General features: G+C 33.9%; 1 protein-coding gene across 1 annotated transcript; it reads right to left on the minus strand.

Annotated features, from left to right (window-relative positions):
- Positions 1-1714: 1714 nt before the first annotated feature.
- LOC120126302 (protein MKS1-like) lies at positions 1715-2675 on the minus strand. Its single transcript, XM_039144524.1, has one exon. The coding sequence runs from the start codon at positions 2533-2535 to the stop codon at positions 1903-1905; it is 633 nt and encodes a 210-aa protein (XP_039000455.1). The 5' UTR covers positions 2536-2675; the 3' UTR covers positions 1715-1902.
- Positions 2676-20311: the final 17636 nt, after the last annotated feature.

Below are 20311 nucleotides of genomic sequence, written 5' to 3' on the forward strand. Positions count from 1 at the left end.
ATATTCTCAATTATAGTCTTATTTGATGATATAATGAAGTGTTGGGGTACATCGAGTCTAATTCCCTTAAAAATTGATAATTTTACCAAAATAGACTGAAAGTATTGATACTAGCCCAAGAGTATCGATACTTCTGCAATGGTTTCGATACTTTATATAAGTATTGATACTTTTAAACATTTTGTTCTGCCCAGTTTCGAAACTCTATAATAGTTTCGAAACTATGACCTAAAGTTTCGATACTCTTGAAAGAATATCGATACTCTTGCCTAGAAACTCAAGAATTTGCCTAAAATGAAGAACAAGTATCGATACTCTACCTGCAGAAGTCATAAAACACATACTAAAATGTTATAATCTCAATCCCAAAGCCCCTAGTGAGGTCCCCAAACATGCTTAAAGTTTTATTTGATCAACAAGGGTCATAATAGAGGTTTTAAACACATTTATAACTCTAACACAAGAATTTCACCATGGAAATGTTTATCATGCTCAACACAACCATTTAAACTATTTTAAACTTGTAATGACTCACTAAGAGTATAGAAGAGTTGTACAGGTGTTACCTTTCTTACTTGGTGGCTAGAACTATCCTTAACTCAACCAATGCTCAACTTTTCTTTGCCTTTTGATTTGGAACTCTCTCCCACTTTCTTCACTAAACAAGGGAAGAAAATGTTGGATACATTCTAAATAACTCCTTAATAATCAAAACATAGCTAGAATCCATATATTCTCACAACCCTCTCCAAACCCATTTTTGGTTCTATGCATAAAAACTAATGAAATTGAGCTTATATTGAAGCTTGAAGAATAAGGAGTTGAAATCTTACCTTGGCTTCACTCAAATAAGCTTGATTTTCTCTAAATTCTTCACTTTAAGAAAGAATGAAGAAGAGAGAAATATGAGAAAATAGGAAGAGTGTTTTGTGACTTGTGTAAGGGGTTTTGTTTCACATTGAAAACATAAAATATGGAGGGATTTTCAGCTTCCAAAATGACTATGGGTAAACTACACTTTTAGTCCCTTTACTCTTATTTCATAATTTACACATCCCCTAACAACAACTCTCTTGGGACCTAACTGAAGTCCACAAACAATAACTTGATCCAACTATAATATAAGGTCCAATGGCTCAATTGGGCTTGGGGTTGACCTGAACTACTAACCCAGGATTCGGGGTGTTACATTGAGTATTTGGAATTGTATAGTTGTTATTGAATCTTTTGAATTGTATAGCTTTTATTGAGTCGTTGACCAAGTTTGGTGAAAATAAGTCGACCAAAACCAAGTCTTCCAAGCCCTGAGACAATGAAAATAGAGAGGGAGACGATGAGAAGCAGTTGGATGACGGTGAAGGAAAATCTTCGAGTGGGAACAGGAAGCTATCAACTGGTAATAGTCTTGGGAATTCGTCGAATGGGAATGACAAGGTTAAGTCCAACCAATTGGAAAAAAAGAAAGAGAGCAAGCATTGAAGTTATATTTTTGTGATGAGGGATATAATTTGCTTTTACTAATTCCTTAATTACATCATAGGCCAATGTACAATGTATTTGGATATAATTTTAATTACATATGTTTCTTTGATTTCAAAGTAAGTTTTTTAAGAAACAAAATAAATTCATATTAAAAGACAACAAATAATAAATCACAAACCAGAAGTAGCTGCCATATGGCCCACAAAATTAATTTTGGATAGAAAAAAAAAGAGAAAAAGGCCATTTTAGTAGTATACAACTTGCTAACCTACCAACACATTAAACAAATTTCCACTTTAATACTCCACCACCATCATCAGCTCAAGTTGCAGCAAATAGCAATCCACACACAAACATCTCCATTGGTGTTTACAAATTCATGTAAATCAAACTTAAAAGAATTTAAACTTCAAAATCTTTCTAGAGGTTAAATAAATTGTTGAAAAGGTCTATGGATGGAGTAGTAGGAGATGGTATTAAATAGTTTGGTGGAATATTAAAGCTTGAAGGACTGTGCATGAACCTACTCAAATCATCGAAGAAACTGATGGAGTTTGGATCAGACGGCGGTGAGAAGAAGATGGGTGATATTGGATGCAGTGAACTTGGCTCTGGAGATAGTATTCCTGGAAACAGATTTGCTCTTTCCACTCCAGGATTCATCTCTATCTCCATGCCTTGAACAAGCTCTAAGTTTTCTTCGTTAATTTGTTGCTTTCTTTTTCCTTCTGGGGATTTTGTCTTCTCTATTGCGGCGAGTCTTGCTGCTGGAGAGATTGCAGTGCCGGTTTGATCATCGGATAATGATGTGGTGCCCGTAAGGCGTTGAACTAGGTTCATGAACCCGCTAGGGCTTGTGTGGATCACTTTTGGTGACACGGTGTAGATGATCACCGGAGGTCGTATTTGTTGTTGCTGCGATGGTTGCGGTGCCAATGGCGGTTTCTTGATCTTGTGCGAATCTTTACGGACCTTCAAAGGCGTTGGGCGAGGGCCCTGAAGTTCTTTCCTAAGTAATCCACTCTTGGATAAATCTGAATCCGAATAATTCATGTTAAATTTTAAATGAAATTAAGAGAATAAAGATAGTACCGATGATGAAGAATAAGAGGAAGACAAGAGGTATATAAAGAGAGCAAGTCAATGAATATTAAAAGAGAAAAATTTAATGGAAAAGAAAACGAGTAAACTTTGGCTACTTATAAAGCTAGGGGGAAATGGACGTACGTTTGAAGTTGTCTCGTTGCCAAGTCAGGGAGAGGCGGAGAGCAGTGATGATGCGGCTTGTACATGTAAGTTTATTGATTAATTATGGATATATTTAATATTATATTTATTTAATATTGGTCAATATTTGTTATTTATAATTATTTAATAGGTTGATAATAAAGATTTTTTTAGTTTTAAGAGTGGTTTGTTGTTATATATTTTAAATCGATATTTAAATAAATTAAATACATGAAAATGGATTAGAAGTGTTTATGAAATTTTGAAACTCTAATACCAAATTATATAAAAGAAATAAATATTGAAACTATGCATATCTTTGAGCAATTGTATAATATGATATATAAATTTTGATTTGGTTCAATTATGAACATAAAATTTGGATCGTGATTTAATTATCCACATGAAACTTTGATTACAATTTAATTATGCACACTTAAAAATAAATATTTTTATTTGTATATTAAATAAATTTAATTATTTGTTTATGCAATATATAACTAAAATGATATTATACTAATAAAAATTTTAATGATAAAAATGAAATCAAATTAAAATTATATATATATACTTAACTAAAATTTATATTTTTTATTTTTATTTAAAATTTATGAATAATTTTAATATTTGACACTAAAAAATGAATAATTCTTTTATTCTTCATGGACAGAAAATGAATGAGTATGGGGAAGCCGACGCTGACAATCTACCATATTTATTTCAAACTTTTAATTTGAATATTTCATACGAAACTTGTTCCAAGAAAATAATTAATACTAGTTTTTTTAGTTAATTTTTCTTATAAAAATTAATTTTGTTTTGTTTTTAACATGTTCTTGGAAGGTTATTGCATCCTGTGTATATCTCAGTCAAAGTTTGCATCCAAACCTATTTTAGAAATAACAATTGGGCATGAAATAAACATATCACTAATGTAATAATAGCATTTATTTTTGTACAAGTTGTGTTAAACTATACTGATCTCGTAAATCTTATGTTAAAGAGGGTATGAGTTCGAATATAATTAAACTTATGTTTTCTTAATACTAAAATTACATTCTAACCCATCAAGCAGTCTCAGTAATTAAAGAAAATGTTATTCTCCTGGACTATTCAAAAAACGTTTTGTTAATTTTCAGTCCCTGTTTACTGATTGTTCCGAGATGTTTCAGTCTAGAATGTAACTTATAAAAGGATAAGAATGATGAAATGAAGTGTGTTTTATTCCTCTTATACTTAAGTGTATGTTGATTTTGCTCTTTGACATTTTCTTGTGTTTTTATTTTCTCTATGGATCCAAAATAAACATTTGGTATCTCAGCAAGGTAGCAAGTGATGGTCACAAACAACCTTGGAGATAATTCTTTGCAAAGATACTTTCAAATCAATTTGGGGGTCCATGAAAAAGAACATCAAGGGAATGTGAAGTCAAAGCGAGTGTCAAAAAATTCGATTAGAATTAAGATTTTATATAAAGTTAGATGATTTGGTTGTAGAATTCTCCGTAAGAACGATGTCACACTCCGAATAAGAGGTTACAAATTTCTTTGAATTTCAGAGACCTAATTGATATTAAAACTAAATTTTAGGGAATAAACTGAATAAATATGAAATTCTACGGTTTAATTGGAAGGTTTTGGGGATTTTTGGACTAATATGAATGCGAGTGAAATATTTGGGCATACTTTGTAAACCCTAAGAAAATGCAAGTGTTTATCTTTTCCTTATTTTTCATTTGGCTTAATACAAAATAAATGCCTAAACTATATTTAAAATTGACTTTTGGACAAGAATCGTGCGACCTCGGTGATACAAGAATTATTGTTATTCCTTAAGGTTTCAGGTTCGAGCACTAAGAATGTCAGGGATGTGAGCGTTCAATAACAAATGGTTGAGAATTATCTTTAAACAGATATTGTCTTGTACTTATTTTAAATTAATTAAAAAATAACTTTTGGTTCCTAAAGGAATTTTTGCTAAAAATGGATGGTTAACGTTTTCTCTATCATAGATAACTACCATTAAAAAAAAGTTAAGTTACATATGTCAACTTTATATTTTTCTGAAATTTTTATTTTTTTTCTTTAAAAATTAGAAATATTTTTTTTAAATTAAAAATTATTTCTTACAAATGTAAGACTGATATGAACGGAATTGATTATCGTGGTCAACTTGGACTGTTTGGGCCGATTATTAGGACAACTTAGCACGCTAATGTCTGGTCCTATCATCATTCGTTAATGTATCTGCAAGAGTGGTCCAATAAACTCTCCATAGGACATAACTAGAGCGTTCATATCAACCAATAAACTCAACATTCCACTAATCATGCGTAAACCGTTCGTATAATATTTATTTATTAAGTTAAATAAATAAATAAAAATATAATTTTTATGTTCATTTAATAAACGAATAAGTATTCGATTTGTTTATGTTCACGAACAAACTCTTTTACTTGGTTCTCTTTTTCTTTTTCTTTTTTTTATATTTTAAATATGAGTAAAGATATATACTAAATTAAAAAAATGAATTTTGAAGTTCAAACTGTGTAGTCTAAATAACTCAAGGATAAATGGTATAGTTTTATCATTTTTCATTGACTTGCAAATAAAAGTATAAAAAGATATTGTTGATTGTCAAACATTAAACAGATATGTTCGCAAACGCTAAACAAATAAATGCCAACACTTTAAAAAAAATACATAAATGAACATGAGCATGATATTGGAAATTTAAAGGAACATTAACTAAACATAAATACCTTTGGAAATAAACAAACAAACTTGTATATTATAGATTTGAATTTTTTAAACAATGTTATAGATTTGATTGATAAATCTAATATTCATTTAAACATTATGAATATATCTAATAATTTTATCATTTAACTCAAATTCAAATATTAATGTAAATATGATGTTTCAATATAATTATTATTAAGAACATTTTTAATGAAAAATGTAATTATATATTTTGTTTTAAAATAATCATAAGTGTTATACTCCATTTCATCTCTTAGAAGAAACTCTTAACCATTGATGTAGTGACAGCATAACCTAATATCAGTTTGTTGTTAACTAAAGTTTAAAAGTTGACGATCATTGTTTGCTTGTATACAGTACCGGGGCTAGAACGTTGGAGGCCCTGTGCAAATTCTTAAAAATAGTGTGGTTGTTGGAAAATTGAGATTAACGGAACTAATTAATTAAAGAAAGGTAAGGAATTTATGACTATAGTGGGAATGAGAATTAACGAGAGAAGATGAATAATTGAAGTTTGGTAAAGTGAATTGAAGAAGATGAGCTCCTTTCTCGAAAAGTGGAGTTAGATCCAAAAAAATTGAGGTAAGTTTTACAGCTGTAGCACAATATTAATTATTGGTATTTCATATATGACTTCAACAAGATTCGATCTAAGGTTTTGTGGTTTTAAGCCCAAAAATTTTATCACTGATCCATAATACTTTGTTTGTTTTTTTAATTGTAACAATAATAATAAATCTAATTTTTTGAGGTCTTTGCTATTCCGGAGCCCTGTTCCGTCGCGCACATTTCGCTGTGCTAGCCCCGCCCCTACTTGTATATACTAGAAGAATACAACTGTATAAAAATACATTTTTTTGGAACATTTCTTTTTATTATAAGAAGCAGAGACGTGTTGAGCAAAATCAAACAAATGTTGTCAACATGTTATCACCTCTTTTAATTAGTTTATTTTATTTTTTTTACATCTTTGATACATATCGGAATACTTACTCCTGTCTAATCATTTGCTTATATATAAATTTAACTTTACGACATTTCAATTAAAAAAACTATACGACATTAAATAATAATAACAATAATATTATAATTAAAAATAAACTAGAGGTGAATTCATAGGTAGCTTAACTAATAAAAAATGTTATTTTTTCTTTTTCATTTTTTTTATTTAAGTAATTATGTATATAGAATATGTATGTGTTATCAATAAATTAAAAAATTCTAATCAAATACAACCAGGTTAAGCAAGGAGATGATTGAAGCAACATTTGGTTACCCCCACAGGATCCATGGATAAAAGTTAATTCGGATGGTGCTCGGCAATCCTCAACGGGTCTAGCAACTTGTGGAGGGGTGTTACGGAATCAAAATGGAGAATGGATCGTGGGATTTGCGAAGCGCATTGGCATTTACTCGGCTTTTTCGGCTGAAATTTGGGGAATCTATGTCGGTCTTTCACTGGCGTGGGAGCAGGGATATCGACGGGTTGTTGTCGAAACTGATTGTAAGGAAGCTTTGGGTATTTTGGAAGGGAAGATGGAGAATGCAGGATCCTCCTCTCTTATACTGCATCTGCGTGATTTGATTAGTCGTGATTGGCGCCTCCAGTTCCGTTTTGTTCCAAGAGAAAGTAACAGGGTGGCTGATGGATTAGTGAACATGGCTTGGGGAGACCCTCAGTGGAACCAACTATTTCATCAGGTACAGCAGGAAGTCCACGATATGGTGGATGCTGATGTACTAGGAAGCTGCTGATATGTAATGGTTTTGTTAACTCCTTTTTTTCAAATATATATATAATCAAATACTATTTTGTAAGAATCTTAAACTATTAAAGAAACTATTGGTTTCGTAAACCTGATTAATCTATTGCCTTGAAAGAACCTTATTGCTTCCACACTTGGAACTTTGTGATTGGAAAGTTGGAATGCGTCATTTACGTAATTAATTTTTATAAAAACTAAACCCTAGCTGTTGGAAAAGCTATTATGCATGCCTTTTCATTAAAATCTGGGATCCCTTCCTTGTTGTAAATTAATGTTATTTGATGTAGAAAGGAATCAATTGTATGATATATAAGCGTTGTAAATAGATTAAAAAGATTCTGATATATTACTTTATAATCACCCCAATTATTGAAAGAAAAAAATATATAGGAACCTTACAGATAATTAATCTTAGAAATTAAGATTCCTCGCACTTCTGATGTGGTTATCGATGTAATATTTCAACGTTGGAATTTTACTTTTCAACCATTAAAGGGTGTTAAGAATATTTCTAGAATAATTCATATGATTTAGAGATCATATTGAAAATAATAAAATTTATAAACTATTTGCATCAAACACCAAAATATAAATGGTATTCTTTCAGATAACATATTCTCTATACCATTCTCTAAATTTAGGTGAGCCATTCAGAATTTCTCCTCACGTTGTCTGATGGCCATCACTTTAGATGCTTTTCTTATACCACGGAGGGCATTTCATAATTCGGAGGTCTCTTACGGAAGCTGCTCTCAACCTGGTGTTGGGGGTAGCCTACTATCTTACCTTCCCTTTACCCCATATATATGAGAAGAAGGGACAGCCATTTTATTCCTAAGAGTTTTACACCAATACCATTCTTCATTATTTGTATTTCCTACTATTAAGCCTAAACTACTGCACTATACACCTTCCTTGTTCGATGTTAATTTATTTTTATTTATATAAATTTGAGTGTCACCAAAATTATAAATATTTGCTACAGTCACCTACTTGACCCTAACACCCAACAGTTAGGTGTATTTTCTTTTTCCGATTCCATTCACCGTTTTCCTTAATTATGTTGTAAGAAGGCAAGGATTTGCTCGGCTTAACAAGATATGATGTAACAGTATTACGTATGCGAATATGCGGGGATTGTCTCAGGAAATGCGGTCTAATATATGGTTAATATACGGCGTTACTGGATATATTAAAAGATATTTAATAAATTTGGTTTAGCGCTACCGGAAATATTGAGTAATAATAATGTATTAGGTCTAAAGCATGAAGAAATATTAAAAAATTTGGAAACCGGCAAACTTAGCTTGTCGGTTTATGTCGATACTTTATAAAACTGTATCGATCCACATCAATATAACAAGAAAAATATGACAAAACCGGTCACGAAAAGACAAAACCGGTAAAGCGCTATTGGATATATTGAAAGTGTCGATACTTTAATATAAGTATCGACACTTTGTGAATTTAAAAGAAAAGCAGTTTTAGCGCCTATAAAGTGTCGATACTTTATTAAAATGTATCGATCCATAACGATATAACAAGAAAAAATATGACAAAATCGGTCTCTAAAGGACAAAACCGGTAAAGGGCTACTGGATATATTGAAAGTCTCGATACTTTAATATAAGTATCGACACTTTGTGAATTTAAAAGAGAATCAGTTTTAGCGCCTATAAAGTGTTGATACTTTATAACAATGTATCGATCCACAACGATATAACAGGTAAAAATATGACAAAACCGGTCTCTAAATGACAAAACCGGTATAGAACGACCGAATATATTGAAAGTGTCGATACTTTAATATAAGTATCGTCACTTTGTGAATTTAAAAGAGAAGCAGTTTTAGCGCCTATAAAGTGTCAATATTTTATAACAATGTATCGATCTACAACGATATAACATGTAAAAATATGAGAAAACCGGTCTCTAAAAGACAAAACCGGTATAGAGCGACCAAATATATTGAAAGTGTCGATACTTTAATATAAGTATCGACACTTATTGAATTTAAATGAGAAGCAGTTTTAGCGCCTATAAAGTGTCGATACTTTATAAAAATGTATCGATCCATAACGATATAACAGGTAAAAATATGACAAAATCGATCTCGAAATGACAAAACCGGTAAAATGTTACCGGATATATTGAAAGTGCTGATATTTTAATAAGTACGCGTAATAAATTATCGATACTTTCAAAGAAATAGGTAATTATACTATCGAAAGTATCGACACATGACATAAAAGTATCGACACTTTTGTAGTTGTATCGATTAAATATAACTAACATATCCGGTGAAAATATAAAGGGCATAGTTAAATATCCTCTGAAAAATAGATAGAACGGACGAGTTTTTGAAATCGAAGCGTAATTGTTGCTGCATTTCAGAAGGCGTTTCTAAAGCGAAGTTTGTTTATTTGTTGTTGTAGTTGAATCGAAAAGTACGTTGTCGAAACCCTAGTTTTTTATTATTACAGTAATCGGAAATAGAATTTTTATGTGTTGTTTGGGGTTTTGGAGTAAAGAATCATTTGAGACCAATTACAGGTAGAAAGTGATATTCTAGGTAAAATATAAATATCGATACTTTTATTAAATATTATAGGTAGAAAATGATATTATAGGTTGTATAAATGTGCCGATACTTGGAGTATTGAGTGTTCCCATTCGTTTGAAGGAAATAGGGATTAAGGGTTTTTTTGTTTGGTTTGAGGATTTTAAATTGAAGCCAAGAAGGATTTGAGACCGATTATATAATAATATAGGTAGAAAATAAATATGGATACCTATATATAATATTATAGGTAGAAAATGATATTTTAGGTTGTATAAATGTGCCGACACATTTTGTAGCGGCCATTCAAATTCTTTTGAAGAAAATTGTTTTACCATAAGAGTAGTTATCTATATTTGTATATTGAATAAAGTGTATGTAACAAGTATTTGATTTGATTTGCGTAAACTGATATATGAAGGAAAAATGGAGTCAATGGGTGGAAAAATTGTTGGTGGCGCAGATGATTTTGAAATTGAGGTTGAGACTCGAAAGCGACCAAAGGGTAGATATATGTACTTCTAGTAAGTATCAATGTCTTTTTGTTATTATTGTTGAAATAGTAATTGGATTAAAGTATTTAAGAACTTTAAATTGATGACAAATTTTAAATGTTGACAGTATGACCGAATGCAAAAGGATGAAGGGAGGTGGCGAACACATCGGTTCGATATGTAAATTGAAATTGACATTGAGTATTATTTAGGGTTAATGTATTGATTAAGAAACGTTTATGCTTAATATTAGGTGAGAAATGATGTGTTGGAGAAATGGAATTTGATGAGTGATGTTGATAAGGAACCTTACATCGCACAATCAAAGATGGATAGTGAAGAATACAAAGAATGGAGGAAAACACATGAAAAGAATGTATTCATTAAACTTGTAAATACGTTGATACAAAATATATAAGAACTATAACATTATATATTGTTAAAAAATATAGGAAGTTTCGACAAGGTGCATCATTAAAAGGGTGAATTCATTAATTAAACACCTTAAGGAGAAGGGTTAGTTGAATGTGCTGGGAGAAATGAGGTTTAGATCGTTGGTAGGAGTAAGGGATCGACCTACTCGGAGGGAATTGTGTCAATCCTTGATGGCGCAATTTGATGTCAAACAATATATTGCTAAATATGGTGATTTTTCATTTCCTCTCAGGATCTCATGTGCTGCAGCCGTATTGGGGGTAGGAAATGAAGGTAAAAGTGTTGTAGAAATCTCTAAGAGTAAGAACTGGAAAGCACTTGCCTCCAAATATGGTTTAAAGCAAAAGGTGACATATGATGAACTTGAAGAGGAAATCAAAAGTGGATCTTATGGGGGGATGAGCTAAAGGCCCGAGTTCTATTGTACCTTGTCGGGATCTTTCTTTGTCCAACGGGTGATACGTCAACGAACAAGGACTATATGAAGCTCATTTGCGATGAAGGCTTGAAGGGTGAATTCAATTGGGCTGAATATGTCCATTTGAGATTGATTGAATCAATAATCACCTTTAAAAAGGGCAGCCAAAGATACCTCAAAGGGTGCATAGCAATCTTAGAGGTAAATGAGTTGAAGAAAATTTTTGTTTTGATATAAAATGATAGTATAGTTATTATATAAAATTATAAATTTTATTATAAATACAGGTTGCAGTGTTTGATTTTTGGTCGGGCTGTGAGGTAGTGCTGGTTTATGAAATAACCGGAGTGGTACGCATCCGTGCGTGGGGGAAGGAAGAGGTGGTTAGAGTGATGGCGAAGTTGAAGTTGGATAGACCGAGGAAGCAAGAAAAGGTAATCAATGTCTTAATCAATGAAAGAATCGGCACTCATCCGCTTGCGTTGTTTTCGTTGAGGGTCGCGAACGTTGTTTACTACGCTGCTATGGTTGACTGAATCATTCAAACCAAACGAGTTTTCAACTTCTTCTATTAGTCTTTTCATCTCACCTCTTTCGATTTTGAAAGACGCGTCTGTCTTTGATGCACTGTAGCATAACCTACTTGACGTTGAACGTAGAGCAGCAAATCTTGCCATTTGCATCACTTCTTGAGGCACATTCAAGTTAACATAATTGGGTGCAGAAGCCTTCCCATCCTTAGTCCACTTACTTTGAATCAAAGTCCCGGTAAAATATGTGTAATCCAAGTGCTTCAAAATGTGAAGTTGATGGCGACACAGAAGTCCAACAGTCTCGAATTTTTTGTATGAGCAAATTAGGGTTTCCGTACGAGAATCAAAACTAATTTCAAATGTCCTATTTTTTCTTTGTACTTTGTCAAAATAAAATGTTGACATTCATTTGATAAGGACTGAATCTCTTCCTCAATCCGGTACAATGTCTCCCATTGAAGTTCATCTTGGAACGCACGAAAAGATTCGCGGGTAAAAATCTCAGCAGCATGGCTTTCAAGTTCGACCAGTTTTGTGATATGGAAGGGCTTCGTCTGGGAACTTAAGTAATCCGTTTTCAACTCGTTCATACGCATTCTACTAATTCCATCTTCAATTGCACGAACAACATCTAAATATGTCTTCTTATGTTTCAGTGCAATCGCTAGTGAAGCATTCATAGACTCTCACCTTTGTGTTGAGCGAATATTGGAAAAGAAATGACCGGTTAGATATGCTTGTGCCCATAAGTGACGAGTATTTCCCTTCTCAATCACCCATGGATGCTTTTCGACGTTGAATTCTGAAACAACCGAACGCCATTAAATATCGAATTCCTCGGTTGTCCACCAGGAAGCCATGCATTTTGAGAATGTTGCTGTAAATGTTGGGTCACCAATGTTAGCTTGTGCATTGTGAGAAAGATGCCAAGAACATAATTTGTGCTTAACATAAGGGATAACATATTTGATAGCCCTCTGCATTGCCCTATCCCCATCGGTGACAAATGAAATAGGCGATTTATTCATCATGGCTTCTAAAAAATTCTGTAGCACCCACTCGAAAGATTGGGACGTCTCGTCAGAGATTATGGCAGTGGTAAACATAATTGTGTTATGGTGATGATTGACACCGACAATAGGCATAATTGGTCGACCATACAAATTATCTTTGTAGGTTGTGTCGAACGCAATTACATTACCGAAGCATGTGTAATCTGATTTCGATGTAGAATCCGACCAAATAAGATTATGCAATGCCCCTGATTCGTCTACCGAGTATGTCATAAAAAACTCAGGATCATCATGTTTCTTATAATCAAAGTAAGCAATAAGCGCATTCAAATCCCCATCGACGATTTCCTTTGTTTTACCTCTTTGAAGTGCATTGTAGAGGTCTTTATGTGTAAATCCAACATTATGATAGCCCCCTGCCTGCTGCGTTAAATAGTTCATTACTTGTGACGTGCCAACACCGACCTCTTTCAATGTTGTTGCCTCATCGATATTAGCCTTACTTACAGCTCTATTAGAACACATAAATGGTGTCATAGCAGGTGTGCACAATGCATGATTATGTTTCTGATAAGACTTACTTATAACTCAGTGATCGTTTGTATTTGTTGTTGTAACTATGACTCTAGCCTTGCATCCTGTTCTTGTGACTGGCGTATGAGCACGTTGACGATTAACAATATTGTCTTTTGATACTCGAAACCCTTCTTTGGAACAATAAAATTCTTGTGTCTTCACATTCCCTTGCACGTCAAGCCGTGTTGTTCCCTTACGTGCACTAAACCCATGTTCCCGTGCGAATCCCTTGTAAAAGTACCAAGCTTGATCAAGTGAAAAGAAGAGTTGACCAACCAATCTGTCAGATTCATCAACATTATGTACTTCATGGCATTCCTCGGTTGGCTTAACATTATATGCATCAGTATGATCCATGGAAAAAAATTTGTTGTGCAAGTTCAGTGGTCCCGGAGTTGATGGAGATGTAAGTAATCTTGCTTTCAATATGATGTGGTATTGGTAGTGGTAGTTGAAGGGTGGGTACAACATTAAATTCGCATGACATATTTAGGTATGTACAATAACTACCTAAATATATTTCGATACATTTTCTAAAAGTATCGACCCAAAAAACATCGAAACCAATAATTATAATGTAATAGGTAAATTAACAATGTAACCGGTATAAATATACCGGTTAATTAGAAAACATGTAAACATAATGTATCGACACTTGTATAATTTGTGTTGATACTTATTGTCCAGAATGAATGCCCAAACGAGGTGCACGCATAAAGTGTCGATACAATTATTAAAAATATCGATCCCAATAAAATCGAAACTGATAATTATAATTTAATATGTAAATTTACAATGTAACCGGTATAAATATACCAGTTTTATGAGAAAATATGTCATCATAAAGTATCGACACTTGTTAAATTTATGTCGATACATTTTGTCCATAATGAATGCCAAACGGGTGCACGCATAAAGTTTCGATACATTTATTAAAAGTATCAATCCCAAAAACATCGAAACCGATAATTACAATGTGATAGGTAAATTTACAATGTACTCGATAGATATATACCGATTTTATGAAAAAATATGTCTAAATAATGTATCGGCACTCTCTAAGTTTGTGTCGATACTTTTTTCCAGAATGAATGCCCAACGAGGTGGACTCATAAAGTGTCGATACATTTAAAATTGTATCGATCCAAAGAAACATCGAAACCGATAATTATAATGTAATAGGTAAATTTACAATGTTGCCGGTATAAATATACCGATTTACTTATAAAATAGGTCAATATAAGCGTTACCTATTACATTATATAAGCACTACCTATTACATTATATAAGCGCTAGCTAATATGTTATTGTACTTGATAATATTTCCGGTTAAATGTCTATTTTATTATATAAGCGTTACCTATTACATTATATAAGCGCTACCTAATATGTTATTGTACTTAATAATATTTTTCGGTTAAATAATATAACATAACCAGTCTAAATTTTAACCAGTCACGTCGTTTTTTAGCCATTTTTTAGACGTCGCACAGCAGAAGTTCCTGAATATGCGATTCCCTTTTATTCAAATACTTTAATTTAATTAAGATGTTTTTTATTAGACATTTTGATGTTGGAAATTAAGGGTTGAAAATGCATTGATTTGGTGTTTTTATCTAAATATGAAAAAAATTAACGATTAAAATAACATTTATTTTGGTTAATTTCTAAAACGGTATCATATTATAATAACAAAAACGTGCACTATCGGTGGCATTTTATTTTATTTTTTATTAACCTAAGGTGATTACAAAGTGGTGATTGTTCTAAATGCTTTCAACCGTTTGATAATAAACGCTCAATCACCCCTGTTGTAGCCATTGGTGCTCGAACGTAAAACGTTTAGGTAAAACAACAATTCCTTTATCCGCTAAGGTAAGTTGGTTCGTACCTATCAGTCGTATTTTATAAAGGTGTTTGACAGAGTGTGTTTTTATCATATGTGAACTAGTGCGTAAGATGAGGTATCGATATAGTCATATGGCCGTTAATTTTTTCAAGGTTATAAATTCATCCTTGAAGGATGTGTCATTTTTTTAATAAGTAGGTTGTATTATATTCAAAAGAAAAAGTAGTAAGCTTGTGCAACAAAATTTGAGTATCAACTAAAATACGATACTCAATTCAAAAGATCATATTATTTACAAACATTAAAATTTACATGGATGATTAATATGGGAGGCATCTGGGGTGACATGATGCGTTGCACCCGAGTCCACAATCCACTGAGCACGAGATGAAGTTAAAGTTGCAATAGGAGTCACACTCATTTGCGTAGACACAACACCTTCTCCATTCTTGTTGGCACAACATGTACAAGCAACATTATCAAGGTTAACATAGTTGACACTGCTCAACTCATCCTTATACTGTGATCGAGCACTAGTGGCAAGAACTCCTGCAAAATCACGATCAAATCTGTACCAACACCTATCAACCAAATGATCATTTTTACCACACAATTGGCATTGAACACCACGCATCATTGAGGGTTGTTGTTTGAACTCATGAGAGGTTCCAGATCTTACAGATCCACCATGTAACTGTCCTTGAGCCACACTTGCACTCATGGGAAGGTTCTTAGGCTGTGCATCAAAACCAGCCAGCTGTGTCTCTGCATCAACCAGCATCGAGTGAAAGAGTCTCGGAACTTGATGTAATGACAGTCATAAAGGGCTGATACTCTCTTGGAAGCCCTTTGAGGATACTTACTACATGTTCAACCTGCGAAACCAGACTGCCACAGGATGCAAGGGCATTACAGACTTCTTTGATGCGAGTGAGGTACACACGCATTGAATCATCACCCTTCCTTAGCGATTGTAGCTTATAGTGCAGATTCATCACGGTAGTTGTTGATTTATTTGCAAAGAACTAGATAATTGTGCTCCGTACAACTGATGCAGACTTAGCACCAACGAATTGAGGCAAAAGAGGAGCATTGATCATTGACAAGAGCCATGAGGCAAGAGCATTGTCTTGTGCCAGGAAATCCTCATACGCCTCGTTAATAACAGATGCACCTTCAGCATTAACAATAAATTCAGGTGGAATAGGCATGGTTCCATTGAGAAGGCGTTCCAAACGATGGCTGCGCACCGTAAGAAGAACCTATTGTTTCCATAGCAGGTAATTTGATTCATCCATCACCACATTAACCTTTTTGTTGGTAAACATGACGTTAAGAAAGAAGCGAGAAACTAAGCAGCAACGAAAGAGAAAACCCCAGGACTTTTAGCGAAAGATACCATGTTAAGAAATTGTAAAACAGAATTCAATAAACTATTGCATTCTTTCTTATTCAATTCTTGATACGGGTTACATTGCTTATATAGCTTTGAGTTGCTGAACAATGAAGCAACATTTCTAACAGAATTGACAAATATAACTGCTCCTAACAACTTGAGCTATTCCTAACAACCTGAGGTTGTAATTATCTGCAGCACAGCACATGAATCTGACTGCAACCTTCTTGAACCTTCTCCATGCAATCCATGCAACGTAAGCAGCTACATAATCATTCATCTAACAAAGGTCTTTTCTATAATTATCCCTATCGTATAATCTATTATGTATAATGAGCTTCACCAAATTGAAAATGTCTTCATCCTTTATGGATTTCATGCAAAAATATTCCATCTATTCTGTTCTTGTCAAATGAAATATACGAACGCACTCCATGTCAATTTAAGAATAAGAGTTGATAGCAATTTACCCTTAAGAACAGTAACTGCCCAAGAAAGCTCAAGTTCCCAAGACTGCACTATTCTCTCCTTATCGCAAATACCCAGAATTCATCTCCAAATTCTCACTGAAAAAACAAATTCAAAGAAAAGATGATTTCTTGACTCAGCTTCGACCCCACGAAGGACACATTTTTCGTGCACCATGAATCTCATTTTTAACAATCTGTATTTAGTGGCCAGACGATTGAGGACGGCTAGCCAGGTGAACACCGTGTGCTTCGGGGTGTGCATCAGAAACCAAACAAACTTATGCCAGCAGTCTTTCTCTCCCCATCTCCTGATTTTCAACCAAAGTTCCTTGGTACTCACAGCCGCTCTTCTGTTCAACAAAATACACGTATGGTCAACCTCTTGTCTAAGCGAAAAGAGCTTCATAAGACTCCAATTAGCAGTGCCTTTGATCTCTATAGTCCCAAAATCATTCATTTTAATCATATAGGGTTTTATCCACGTGACCCAAAGAGAACCTTCATTTACGAGGAGGTTTCTAATCAGGCAGATAAAGCATACCTTATTCTAACATTGCAGGTTTTTCAATCCTAGCATTCACGTAGATTTCGGTGAACAGATTTGAGTCCAACAGACCTTAGCCCTCAACACAGTGATGTTTTGACCCATCCAGAAGAACCAAGAGCGAGTTGATCGATTCTCTTCACCACCCCCTTGGGGAACACGAGTTGTCTACACCAAAAGTTCACAATATTGAACAACATTGAGCGCACCACTTGAAGCCGGCCAGTAAAGCTTAAGTTCTTGCTAGACCAATGCTCCAGCATTCATCTAACACTATTAATCAACGCCTGACAATCAATTTCTATTTACAAGCGGTACACCTGAATATCGTATGGGTAAATTACCAAGATTGAAGCCGGAGCAATCCTTATTTGCTTCCAGCTCGTCCACCGAAACCCCTGCAGAAAAGAGCTCACACTTTACCACATTCAATTTTAGCCCAAATATTTCATAAAAAACCTTAAAGCACTTTGGATATCGACAATGAAGTCAAAGAGATGCGTCATTTTTCTATAACTTCCATGATTAAATCAACATATTATCGTTTAAGTAAGTTATTTGGGCATCTAGGGTTAAACCTTTACATATATACAAAACAATCACATTTTCTACAAGAACTTACAATCATATCTATAGAAGAAAGTTACAATCTTAAATGGTGTTGATTTTAGTTTTTCTCGTACACAAAAATTATTTCGTGTTATAGAGATGTCGTGACCCCTCAAAGATATTGAAGCAAACATTTTCAGGGTGAATCAGAGAGAAAAATGATGTCATTATGACTTCTTTCAAGCTCTCAAGTATCTATTTTCGTACGTCATATGCATATGTCCACATGTAAGTATCAATTACAAAATACAAGAATCTGAGTTAGCTTTTTTTATGAGAATTAAAAATCCAATTCATGATCCTCAACGTACACCAGTACGTCATACCTCAAGAGATATATATATATATATATATATATATAAAGTCCTTTCAAACAAAGATATAAACAAACTGGGAATCACGCTCAAACAAAAGACCAAAATAACAGCAACAAAAAGCGAAATAAAAGCTCATTGTGACACTGAAAGTCTTCCCAACAACAGCTAACCAATCCCTTGCTTAGCGAACCCATCTGCCAGCATATTCAAACTTCTACTTATCAAGCAAAAAATGAGTGCACGATCTTTTGCTCAGCGAACAATATCCTTCACCACCGATACAAAAGAAGGGGGACATGAGGGAGGGAAAGAGATCCACTCTAAAGCTGTTTTATAATCACCTTCAATGATTAATCTAACTTGCATCTAAAACCAGTTGAAATGAACCTGGAAATGGCGAACTTAATTGCCAAAAGTTCTGCCAAGATAGGAGGACCAGGTCCAATTGATTCCGAGAAGTAGATTAAGCACTTCACTTCTGAGTTGCAAAGTATATCCCTAATGCCCCCAGCAAACCTATCACTCCGGAAAGCATCGTCAATGCTAAACTTTAAGAAGTCAAGCGGTGACGGTTCCCACAAAATATTTTGTGGGCGAGACAAACTCTGAACACCGAAATTAGCCACCACAGAGGGGTCTCGTACTAAATCATTCAAGGAAATTGAACAGGAAGGATTCTTCTCCTTGAACCAATATGCTAAGTGAAATCCGGCCATAAAAATGATACAATTTCTTGCAAGCCACAAGGACCAAATAACAACATATGGAATGAAGTGCCAAATGTAATCTATAGAGAAAAGAGATAAGGAATCATGTCAACTACTCAACAATGACTGAATATTACCTAATAAGACTGTTGATAGGATCCAAATCAAAGAAAATTTCATCCAAAGATCCCAAGACACCCTGTAGTACAAAAAAATATGGTTGATAATTTCATCCTCAGCACAACACAAAGGACAAAGAACGTCCGAGATTGATGAGACACCATACTTCACCAAGCTTACTTTGACCGAGACTCGAGGATGAACACTTGCCAAATAAAAATAAAAAAATCCACCCTTAGAGGGACCAAACCACTCCAAACAAAGCAGTTCCCACAGCCTACACCAAAGAATGAATTCCCGAAGGTTTTGACAGAAAATAACCCATCACTATTACCAATCCACGAAATCTAGTCCTTTTTCAATTCCTTAATTTCAAACGACTCGAGTAAACACATAAGAGTGTTCCATTGAGTTACCTTCCAATCAAAGGGCCTTCTTCTCAACAAGATATTCCACACCCACCCCGACGAGCACATGAAACCAAAATCAGAGATTTTATCATTTTTGTAGACTGAAAAGGCAAATATCCTCAAGAAATTGACTTTCAGCAGGACTCCGCAAATCCAATAATCCAACTAGAACGAGATAGACCTACCATCCCCAACCTGTAATTGTAAGTGATTCCAGAAACACACCCAGGCTACATCGTCCTTGTATAAAGATTGTAACACTCCTCTCTACAACCAAAATTGTCTACTCGGACTCGAAGGCCCCGATAGAATAAAAGTTGGATCTAACTTGTATTTGGAATACATAACTTGTTTCCACATACTCTACTTGCCACTCGAGAACTTCAAAATCTATTTCCCTAATAAGGCACCATTCTGGAAATCTAAGTCCAATATGCCCAACTCACCTGCCCCAAATGGACGACAAACGGAAGACCAATTTAACCAGTGAACTTTGTTCTTATCCAAGGGCTCACACTATAGGAATTTTACCATAATGGAATTTAGTATTCTAGAAATAGAAACAGGCATTCTGATCATAGAGAGATAGAAAATAGGGAGGGACGAAACAACTGATTTTATAA

This window comes from Hibiscus syriacus, unplaced genomic scaffold (assembly GCF_006381635.1).
Source record: "Hibiscus syriacus cultivar Baekdansim isolate YM2019G1 unplaced genomic scaffold, ASM638163v2 tig00110457_pilon, whole genome shotgun sequence".
Classification (NCBI taxonomy): domain Eukaryota; kingdom Viridiplantae; phylum Streptophyta; class Magnoliopsida; order Malvales; family Malvaceae; genus Hibiscus; species Hibiscus syriacus.